Raw genomic sequence first — 12,213 nt, forward strand, 5'->3', positions numbered from 1 at the left:
TACTACTACCGTATAAGACGAAGATATAGTAATAGCGGTAGAGTTAAATATGGAAACGGAAAACGCTAAGTCCTAGCCCTAAGTTACAGGTTAGGACGCCCTAACGATAAAGGGATCTATATATTAGCTTACTTAATAGATAACTCTATAAAAATAAATAGACGGAAATAGATAGTTTTACCTATAATAGGAACTACTACTAAAAAATAATATAAAAGCCGTTCTATAATTAATTATAGAGCTATTAATAAATTTATAGATACCTAATTTGTATATACTTATAACCTACCTACCTTACCTCTTACTAAAGCCCGCGCCCTATAACTCGCTAACGGTAATTATACTATATAAAAGATTACCTATATAGTATAACTCCACCTAGATATAAATAGGCACTAGGAAGAACTCTAGGCCTATATTATACTACTTACTAACTACCCTATTATCCTTAGAATAAACTAGCTTAAATAATATAACCCCGCCATTAACTAAAAGAAGAAAAAAGTAACCTTTAACTCTAAATACTATAGAGAGACTTGCCTAGGGCATAGCCTAGCCGCCTCTATTTACTTCCTAAAATATTAACCTAAGGAACCCCTTATTACTCTACCTATGACTAACTACTACTATATAAGTGCCCCGGCCTTCTACTATATAGTATATAAAAAAGGCTAAACCATTACTATAGCTTCCTAATTATAACTATATAAGCTTAATAAAGAATAGGACTATATCCTCTATAGTAATAGGATAGATATAGTTAACCTTTTAGAAGATAACGCCCCTACGGAACTCTATAGACTTTTACCTTTAGACTTTAAGAAGTTTATAAAGCTTAAAAAAGGACTTACTAATAAAGAACTCCGTAAGCTTCTCCCTAAGAGGTACTATAACTTTACTAATATATGCTTATAAAAGAGCGTAAATATACTCCCCCTATATTAACCTAATAACTATACCATTAATATTAAATAAGGAAAAATGCTATTTTATAAAAGACCCTACCTAATATTAAAAGACGAACTTTTAGTTATAAAAAATTATATTAACAAGTACCTTAATAAAGGATTTATTTATCTCAGTATATTACTAACAGCCGCCCCTATTCTTCTTACTAAGAAGCTAAAAAGAGGTATTTAATTCTATATTAACTATAGAGGACTTAATGCTATTACAATTAAAAACTAATACCTAGTACTACTTATACGTAAAACCCTTAAGCGGCTTAGTTAAGCCAAAATCTATACTAAGCTTAATATTATCGCCCCCTTTAACTATCTCTAAATACGGGAAGGTAATAAATAAAAAACCGTATTTATATCGCGCTTTGGCCAATTTAAATATACTATTATACCCTTTAGCGTATATAACGGCCCAGGCACCTTTTAAAGCTATATTAATAACGCCTTATAGGACTACCTTAACGACTTCTACTTTGCGTACCTAGATAACATACTTATTTATAGCAATAACCCCTTTAAGCATACTAAACACGTTTAAAAGGTCCTATAGTGCCTTAGGGATATAGAACTTTATATTAATTTAAAGAAATATAAATTCTTAGTTATAGAATTAAAATACCTTAAACTAATTATTACTACTAAGGGTATCTGTATAGACCCTAAAAAGGTATATATAATTACTAAATAGTAAGCCCCTAACTGCATTAAGGACGTATAAGCCTTCCTTAGTTTTACTAACTTCTATTAAAAATTTATATTCAACTTCTTAGGCGTAGTAGCACTATTTATAGCAATAATGTAAATAAAGGGCCTTTCTATAAAAGGAAGAAAAACGTACCTACGCTTTACCTAGACGCCTAAATATAAGAAGGCGTTCTAAGACCTTAAAAATGCCTTTACTAAAGTACCTGTCCTAGCTTACTTTATACTAGGATAATAACTCTACCTTAAAACTAACTCCTTAGACTACATTAACATAGGCATCCTCTTCTAAATAGGTAACGATGGTTTCCTTTACCTAGTTATATTTTACTTATCTAAGCTTATACTATAAGAGTATAACTATAAGATCTATAATAAAGAACTCCTTATAATTATATAAGCGTTTAAAGAATTTTAACTAGAACTCTTTTTAGCAGAGCCTAACTAGCTAACTAAAGTCCTTACGGACTATCGTAACCTTAAGTACTTTATAACTATAAAGTAGCTAAACTAATACTAAGTATATTAGAACGAGTTCCTCTCTAGTTTTAACTTTAAAATTATATATAGACTAGGAGTATAAGGCACTAAACCTAATAGCCTAATACGCCGCTTATAAGACCTTCCTTAGTCTAAAGATAACCCCTATAATTAGTTCTAATAATAAACAATCCTAAAAGTATAAAATTTGGCCTTAGGTATACTACCTATAATAAAGCTAACTATACCCTAGCTTTATACTATAGAACTAGAGTTACCTCCCAAAATTAATAAGCTTATTACTATAGTATATAACGCCTCTATCGACTTATTACTATATTAACTTATTACCGCAAAGACCGCTAGCGCCTATATACTACCTACTAATCTCTAAAGCTTAGGCCAAATTAATATAGCAGCCTTAAAAATAAAAGAGAATAGGCTCTATTATAAAGGCCGCCTATTTATCCCTAACTTAGAAAATCTATAACGGTAACTAATCTAAATAGCCTACGACCTCCGATTAAGCGGCTACCTAGGTAAAAAAGGAACGTATAAGCTTCTTAGCCAATACTACTTTTAGCTAAAAATAATAGACTTAATTAAACGCTTTATAGGCGCCTACTACGGTTATAAGCGCGCTAAGGCCTTTAATATAAAGTACTAAGGACTACTATACTCTCTATTAGTACCTATACGATAATAGGCAGATATCGCTATAGATTTCGTTATTAACCTACTACCCTATAAATAACACGGCCGTACCTATAAGAATATTCTTATAATAATATACCGACTTATAAAAGAGCGCCACTACGTCCTAACTAAAGGCGTAGCCGTTAGCGACGTTACTAACGCCTTCCTTTATAAAGTTTACTAACTATATAGATTACCTAACTTAATTATGTCCGACTAAGGTATATAATTTAACTCTAATATATAGAGACAAATCTGCTAACGCCTTAGCATCTCTGTTAAAATATCTATATCCTTTTATTATAAAACCGCTAGGTAATTAGAAAACGCTAATGCTAGTATAAAAGCATACCTACGATAGGTAGTTGCCTATAGTTAAGATAACTAGGTAGATTACCTCCTACTAGGTAAATTTATAGTAAATAATTACGTCTTAACTACTATAGGACTTACCCCGTTCTTTATAAACAAGGGTTATTACCCCTAATCTAGTATAGAGCTACTAGAACCTATTAATAAGAAACTGCTATATAGAAAACGCCTTAAGATACTACTTACTAACTAGTATACAGACTATATAAAAAATCTACTTAACTACTATAAGGGAGAACTGGCCTAGGCTTAAGTAAAGTAGGCCTACTTCGCTAACTATTATAGAACGCCACTACCAGAGATACGTGTTAGCGACTGGGTATAGCTAGATATACGTAATATCTCTACGTAAAGGCTTATAAAGTTACTTAATTATAAGAACCTTGGCCCCTATTTAATTAAATAAGTTATTAATAGGGGAGCTGTATATAAGCTAGAACTCCTACCTACCCTAGCTACCTATAGGATATGGCCCGTATTTTACCTATAGCTATTATACCTCTATTAGCCTAACCCCTTACTAGGGCAGATATAGCCTAAATCCCTACTAGTACTAATCTAAGATAAGAACAAAAATAAGAACTATAAGGAGTGGACCGTTAAACAAATTATTAACTCTAAATACTTTAGTAAAAGTAGAGGACGACGGCTCTACTATAGAGCTATATACATAGGATTTAATATAGATTAGCTAGAATAGCAACTATAGGAAGACTTTAAAAATGCAAAGGATCTAATTAGCGACTTTTACTACGCGAACCTATAGAAACTGGGCCTAAGTAAAGACTTTATACCTAATCCTCTATAGGAGCCCTTATAGAGTTAAACCGTTATACATTACCACGTAAGGGTAAATTGCCGTTAAATTGCCGTTAGATTGCGGTAAAGTGCGATTACGTAACTGGAATATTATTAAGATATCTAGGAACTTTAACTAGCGGTTAAAGTTATCTAATTAGTTAGATTCTTAGATGCTAAGCCCTATTATATAACGTTGTTTTAAGCCTTTAGCAATACCCCCCTTTTTCTTCTTTTTTATACCTTAAGTGTCCCTTTTATATATATATAGTAACCACAGCGTCACCGGAGCTCCACCTCTATAAGAGGGGGGGTAGTGTTACGGAACCCCACTATAGGGGCCTCTATAGGAGAGCCCTGTACTTTTAAGTACACCTTACGTATAGCTTATATTAGCTACGCGTAGGTATATTACCTCCTTACGCCCTTAACCCTTACAATTGATCGCGTAATGTTTTGTAGACTCCTTAAATATATACGCTTTATAGCTACTGCCCCCGTCCCATAACATTTAGATACGTAAAACTTATATTTCTTAATATTATATTATAAGCCCGCGTCTTATAGGCGTTTAAGGACTATTTAGACGTACTTCTAATACTTAAAAAGTAAAGATAAATAAATTAAAATATTATTAATATACGCGGTAATAAATATATTAAGGAATTCGTAAAGCGTATTATTAACGTATTACTAAAATATACTAGGACCGTTCTTTATACTAAATAGTATTACTAGGTATTTAAAAGGTCCCCATTATATACAGAAAGCTATATACTTTTTATCTCCTTTATAAACACGGATTTAATTAAAGGCAGCAACTACGTTAAGCTTTATAAAGTATTATACTTTTATTAAGCGGTTAAGCGTTTCTTAAAGTAGAGGAATTAGATATTAGTTTTTAATTATAATTATATTTAGGGCTTAATAATTAATATAAAACCTTAAGCCTCCTTTAGGTTTTTTTAATAAATAGTATAGATAAGGCGAATAGTAATTAACTAGGGTAAATAAATCCTTTCTTTAAGTGCTCTTTAAGGTATTATCGCATTATAAGTAGTTCTTCTTGCGATATACTATATAATAGGCTAAACTTTAGCGTTATACTAGGTTTAAGTTCTATTTTAAAATTATACTTATCTTAATATAGGGGTAATTAGTTTATAAATTATTTCTTAAATATATTAATTAGATTGTGATATTCTTTAGGTATAAGAGGTTAGGGGTTATATATTGCTTTAGTTCTAACGCCTTTTTAATATCTTTTAGTGTTATAGTAAAGATCTTATAGTTTTATTTTCTTACTAATAAATAAAAGGGTACGGCTTATATTATATAAATTTTAAGGGGTTTTAATATATTATCTTTACATTCTTTACTATAATCGGCAGTTATAACTTTATTATATTAGTTTAGGGTTTATAGTAAGGGTAATTTATATTATATTATATTTAAATAATTATATATATATTTATAGGGCAAGTAGTATTTTAAGTAATAACTTTAGTAGTAAGTTATATGGAATTTTAGTATTTCTTTAACCTAGCTAATTAAAGGGTTGTGTTATTCTAGCTATCTATATTTAAGTATTACCTTATAATACTTTAAAGGTATTATAAATAGGGAAATATATTTGTCGGGAATGAGGCAATTTGCCGTCACGTACAGCAAATTGCCGTCACGTGATGGCAAGTTGCCATTACGTGTCGCCGCGGCACTAGCGTGGCGAGGAGCCTTAAGCTCCTCGCCCTTCCTCTTTTCTAATTAATAAGCTTTATTAACTAATATCACTATAACCTACTTAAGTAGTTGTTATTAGTGAGTTACCCTATATAACTAACACTAATTAGTGGTTAAATATATAGTTAACTATAGAGCAGCTAGGTTTTAAATAGAAGAGACAGTCTTGTATAGGGGTGCTATATGCGCTTATATGGAATGGATTCCGGCAATACCGTGCTACCTTAAACTTGCGGAAAACTAGTAATAGAAGTGTTACTAAGTACTAGGAGATACTAAGTTATATCTATTATGTAGAACAACCGCGTTTACGAAGATTTGGTTAAGTACTTTAGGTTAGAAGTGTTACTAAACCTAAGGTCCTAAGTTAATATCCAAAACGCGTTAAATAATATCTTAAATTGCCTACCTCTTGATAGTAAACCTACGAGATCCTATAAAACCGAAAATCCTACCTACCTTTAACGTACGACACCCCATTAATTCTATACCTATTATAGCGTTAACCTACCTAAAAAAGTATAAGGAAGATATTAACCTAAAGATATAGAATAAAGCTATAATTGACCTTGTAAACGCTAATAAATAAGACTTAAATAGTTTTTTATTATACCGTATAGCATATTACAAAGATAGTAAATATAATAATACTACGCTATGGGAATGTATAAAGGAGGACTTTATTAGATGGATAAAGGAAATATAGGCCCCTATGAATAAGGATATCGTATAGGACTTCTGTAACTTCCTTTGGGAGAATAAAGTATTTGTCCCTAAGGATAGGGGCGTTATTAGAGATAATATTTAGGAGTAGGTTCTTAATGTAAAAGAGGAGTATAAATGGACTCTATAAGAGATTAAGCACTAACTACGCACTATAAGGAAGCTTAACTTATAATAGAATCTAGGTAATATACTATAAGAGACGCGTTCTAATTCTATTGCTTTAGGTATAAGTTCTTTTATTTTATATCTATTATCTCTACCTCTATCTTTAGTTCCCTAGAATCCACTAATTTAACCCATAACTTTAACTACTGCCTTTTAATACGAGTAAGTATAAGATCCCCTTGCTTTACAATCTAATAACCTTTAGACTCTACTAACTAGACCTACGTCCCTACTATAGCCTGTAATGCAACTCCTACCTCCTTTATCTTAATCTTAAATTGGAGGTAGTTTAAAATTGCTTATAGAGCTTACGAAGCTCTACTCGGATTAGGAGAAGAAGTTTAGTAGGGAATTATATAATGTTTTTAATTTAAAACTATGTATCTTCTATAACTATTGCTAGAAGGTAGGAATAGAGTCTAATTAATACTATAACGCTTATTCTGTTATGCTTAAGGGCCGAGCTAGTACCTTTTATTATGATTGTTTAGTAGGAAAAGGATATAATTTTAACCGCATGATATATATGTTAAGATACTACTTTAAAATAGAAGAGAATAAGTAGTAGTATATGTTAGAATAGAGAGAGACTACCTTTTTAAGGATTATTGCTATAAACCTAGGTGTCCCTCGGCTTAATTATCTTTAAAAGCTCTTTAATTAACTTTAGACGATTTAGCGTGGTTTATTTAAATTATATTAAGAGGATTTCAGCCTACGTAATTAAGTTATTAGCGCATGCTAAGGCGTTAAAGAATATAACCTTACTCTCTTTAATCCTGTAAATACTTATAAAGGAGTATATGCCCAATTAAGATCTTCTATTAGTACTACTTTACGCTTTTAAAAAGTATAGCAATTTAACGCCTAACTCTAACTTACTTTAATTAACCCGCCTAACTAATATAACTATAACTGGACTGATTAAATATATAGTGGCCGTAGTAGGTAATACGGTAGAGGGTATAATTAATAACTATAAGGTAAAGGTGGAGGTTCTTATAGAGGTTCATTTTAAAGTAATTGCTAGAAGAAATGCTATGTTTGTAAGAAACCGAATTGCTGGTTAACTAGGTATTCTCTTAATAAGCGAAAGGAGGCATATAATAAGTTTCGCTAAAGTATAAGAAATGTTGGAAATTATAAGGCTACTACGGCTTACTTCTAAAGCTTTCTGGTTTAATATAAAGGCGTAGAAGATCTTAAGGGTAAGGTTAATAAGGCTAAATAGCTCCTTATAGATATGGAAATTGAGGATTACTTACCTGACTAATACTTTACTAAGTATAGTAAGGTAGATGGTATACAAACCGTTACTATTCTTAATAACTAATCTATGCTCCATTTTACTATAAAGTTAAATATCTTTAATAAGCTAAAGGAGAGCTTTACGTTCTCCTTTAATAATAGATACTTGGCGAATATCTTCTATAGTATTATGCCAGATACTGGAGCCGCAGGAGTATCTATAGTAGGAGAACCTTAAGTTTAAGCCCTTTAATAACTTAATACTTTTATCTAGATTAACTAATTAACGGCAGGCTAATATATAATACGTTTTAGCAAGGGTACCGCGATTTCTCTTAGTATAATTAGGGTCTAAACCCCCTTAGGATATATTACTTTCCATATTATTCCCGTAAACACTCTGTTTCTATTCTGTATTAGGAATATAGATAAATTAGGCGTTAAACTTAACAACCTTAAGAATATGCTTGTGTAGGGAGACAATTAGGTGCCTATTATATATAAGTGGGGTTACCTTTAGCTGCTCCTTTAATAACTAGAAAGGAGTGTTGCTTAGAGCTATTTAACTAAGTTAGAGTTACGCTAACTATACTATTGTTTTAACTACCTATCCGTTTATTAATTGCTTAGGGTTCTTTAGTGAGTAGGCTATAAAGTTAAGGTTAAGGTAATTAAGTATCTTATAAAGTACTGCCACTACTGCTAAATGAACTAGAAGTCCCCTAGCCGATTTAAGTTTACCCTTAAAGATAACTACGACTTTAACTTTTATATTATTATTGACGTTATATATCTTAGCGGCAAGCTAGTACTTTAAGTTATTAACTTCTTAACCTCCTTCTAAGCCGCACGTTTCTTAAAGGATATATTAGCTAGAAACGCATAGGATACCCTATAATTATGCTAGATTAATGTCTACTTAGGACCCCCTAATTAAATCGTTTATAATATAGAAAAGAACTTCTTATCTATGGAGTTCCGATAATAGATAAAGGTAATAGCAATTAAGGTTAAGGAAGTCCCTATTAAGGCATATAATAGTGTTAGAAAAGTAAAATAATACTATACGCTATTATACTGCGTATATAAGATTATTTCTTTAGAACTAGAGGATGCTAGCGAAGAACTTACCTTGTAAATAGCTGTTAAAGCTATTAACGATTCCACTGGCCCAGATAGACTTATACCTACATTGCTAGTCTTTAGCGCCTACCCTTAAATAACTAATAATTCTTTACTATCTCCCTCTGTTATATAATAAGCTAAGGCTATTTGTAAGGCAATAAAAGAGGTATAACGTCTCTACGCTATACGCCAGGTTAATAATGCACTAGGAATAAGAAATGGCCTAAATACCTTAACTACGCTTGATCTGCCACTTTAGTCTAAGGTACGCGTATAGCGTAAAAAGGGAGGATGGTTAGGCCTATATTAACTTATTATAGTTAATAGTTAAACTTATACTATTTAGATGCCTTATAGACCCACTTAATTCCGTTTAACTGTTATTAAGCCTTATTATAAAGATAATAGTTCTAAGCCTTTGCAGGATACCATAAAAGATGCCTTAAAGGAGAGCCACGATTAACGTGCTCTAGAAGGCGACCACAATCCTAATATAATTGTAGTAGATACGCCGCAACTATAATGCGGTAGAGGTCGCCTGAAGGGATTACGAAATTACTAATATCTTATTAATTTTAAAGAGTAATTTATTGCTGCCATCGAGAATAGAGTTAAGCTATTAATGGCCTTTATAACAGCTAAGGAGAAGGCTAACTTTAAACTTGTAAAATAGCTCTAAAAGGAAGGTTATATTATAACTTTAGGAGCTCCTTTCTAAGTATCTAATAAGCAAGAGATCGATGGTCTTATCGCAAGAGGAGTCTTTAAGTTTAAGAAGTATAACCCTACTAAGTTTAATAAAGTTTATATCTTTAAGTTAAGAATAGTTAACGAGATTAAAGGCAAAGCTACTAACGCCCTATTTAAGAAATTAAGGCTTGTTATTTAAGGCTATAATAACAATAGTAAGGAGGTAATTCTTATATAATCTCCTATAATTTAATAAGCTAGTTAGCGAGTTATTGTTGCACTAGCTCTCTCCCTAATAAAGAATAAAATGGCGGTCTATCTGTGAGATATTACTTAGGCCTATACCTAATTAGAGACGTACCTTTAGCGCTTAATATTAGTATACCTTTTAGAGTAAATTCGCCACTAATATTCCGAAGATATAATTATGGTTATGCTTAAGCCATTATATGGAATTGCAGAGGTAGGAACTTACTGGTAGGCTACCTATAGCAAGCACTATAAAGAGAAGCTTTTGATGACTACTTTTATATTTAATCTATACTTCCTTATTATAACTACGGAAACTCTATTTAGAATTATTGGCATATAAATTAATAATATAATTATCTTAGGAGATAACTAATTCTTAGCTCTTAAAGAAGACGAGCTAGTAAAGGCAAATCTTATAGTAAAGCTAAAGGAAATGCTTAATTTAATAACACTATTACTCTTTAATAGATGTGTCCTCTCCCTAAATAAGGATTCCATTGCTTTATGCCAGAAGGGTTAAGGCAAGAAGATTAATATTATTAACGTTAATTCTCCAAAATAAGGATATATAGAGTAACGCGCTTATAGAGCTTATATCGCTTCTATTTGTTAACCTAAGGCTTTATTTAATCTCTCTGTTGCCGCTTAATACTAGGAACTAACTAAGGATAACGTCCTTGCCCTAAATAAGCGTCTCTCCTAGTAAATGAACTATCTTAACTAGGGACTACTCTACGTGCCTATTAATCTTCCTACTGCTAAGCTCTTTATATTTGTTAATAGATTATTTATAAATAATAAAGATTTTAGCTTCTAGCTAGGATATAAGATTATTATCGCAAATGAATCTACTAGAGAGAATAACTTTATAATCTACGGCAATCTTATCTATTAGAGCTTAACTAAGAGTAAGCGCGTTACTTAAAGCGTTCTAGTATTAGAGATATATAAAATGGTTGGCGGAGTTAATATAGCAATTGCAATTAGAACTACCCTAAAGATAATTATAGATCGACTTGAACTTCCCGTTATCCCTATAATCGTATATACTAACTTATACTCCCTTTATAAATGCTTAGTTAAGCTTAGTACTATAAAGGAGAAGCGCCTTATAATTAATATTATAGCACTTCATTAATCCTATGAAGGGTGAGAACTCTTTAAAATTTAATAGATTAACGGTTAAGATAACCTAGTAGATGTAATGACGAAGGCAAACCCAAATAAGGCTTTAGAAGTGTTTATTAACATAAATACTTTACGTATATAAGTTAAAGGTTGGGTTAAAAGGGAGTAAGAGTATAACGCTTTATAAACCCTGATTTTAACTAGCCAATTAGGATTTTCTATACCTGGTATAGAAAATTGCTATTAGCTTGCTTATAGCTAGCGCCTTGGCGGCCCTAACGGCCCTAACACGATGTCTACCTATAACTCCTTAGTAAGAAAGCACCACGTGCTAAGAGGTAAATTTTGGGACAGCGAGACTTATATTATAATAGTAATAGTAAGTAAGGAGGATCTATATTTGTTATAATAGTTAAGTAGTATTTATATATAGAGGGCAACTATAAAAGAAGAGTTGCTAGTGTCGGGAATAAGGTAATTTGCCGTTATATACGGCAAATTGCCGTCACGTGATGGCAAGTTACCATTACGTGTCGCCGCGGCACTAGCGTGGCGAGGAGCCTTAAGCTCCTCGCCCTTCCTCTTTTCTAATTAATAAGCTTTATTAACCAACATCACTGTAACCTACTCGAGTAGTCGTTATTGGTGAGTCACCCTATGTGACCAACAATATTTAAGGTATTTGCCTATTTATATCTTTATAAGAGCGTAGTACGTTAATTTACTATATATTAAAGGCTTACTATTAAAGCCTTATAGGCCTTAGGGCTTATTAAGTTTCTTTAAATTTAAGCGTTAAGTTTTTACATAGTTTATATTAATAAAGCCTATACTAATAGCTCTACTATTTATAAGGATTTATACTTTTTTCTATTTTCTAAGTATTTAAATTTTGCTAAGTATATTAAGGGAGTTATATTATATATTAGCGCTAAAAGAGCCTAGATACTTATACTCTTCTACTTTTTATCTTAAGGCATAACTTAGCCTTAAGACGATTTGTTTTCTAAATTAACTAAAAGTAAAATACTTTATAGCGACTAAGTATAATTTATAGAATAAGTATAATTTAAAGACTAAGAAAAACTACGTTAGACTTTTTTAAAAGGGTAAGTTTAGTAATTTCTTT

At 31.5% G+C, this 12,213-nt stretch overlaps 1 protein-coding gene across 1 annotated transcript; it reads left to right on the forward strand.

Annotated features, from left to right (window-relative positions):
- Window positions 1-1,413: 1,413 nt before the first annotated feature.
- On the forward strand, window positions 1,414-1,650 carry K441DRAFT_544545 (uncharacterized protein; the record flags this gene model as incomplete). The annotated part of the gene is given in 2 exon segments (XM_067642769.1): window positions 1,414-1,494; window positions 1,513-1,650. Coding segments are annotated over 2 exon segments (219 nt in total), but the record flags the coding sequence as incomplete, so codon positions are not given.
- Between the last annotated feature and the right edge of the window lie 10,563 nt (window positions 1,651-12,213).

The sequence above is a fragment of the Cenococcum geophilum genome, assembly GCF_001692895.1.
Source record: "Cenococcum geophilum 1.58 unplaced genomic scaffold K441scaffold_7, whole genome shotgun sequence".
NCBI lineage: Eukaryota > Fungi > Ascomycota > Dothideomycetes > Gloniales > Gloniaceae > Cenococcum > Cenococcum geophilum.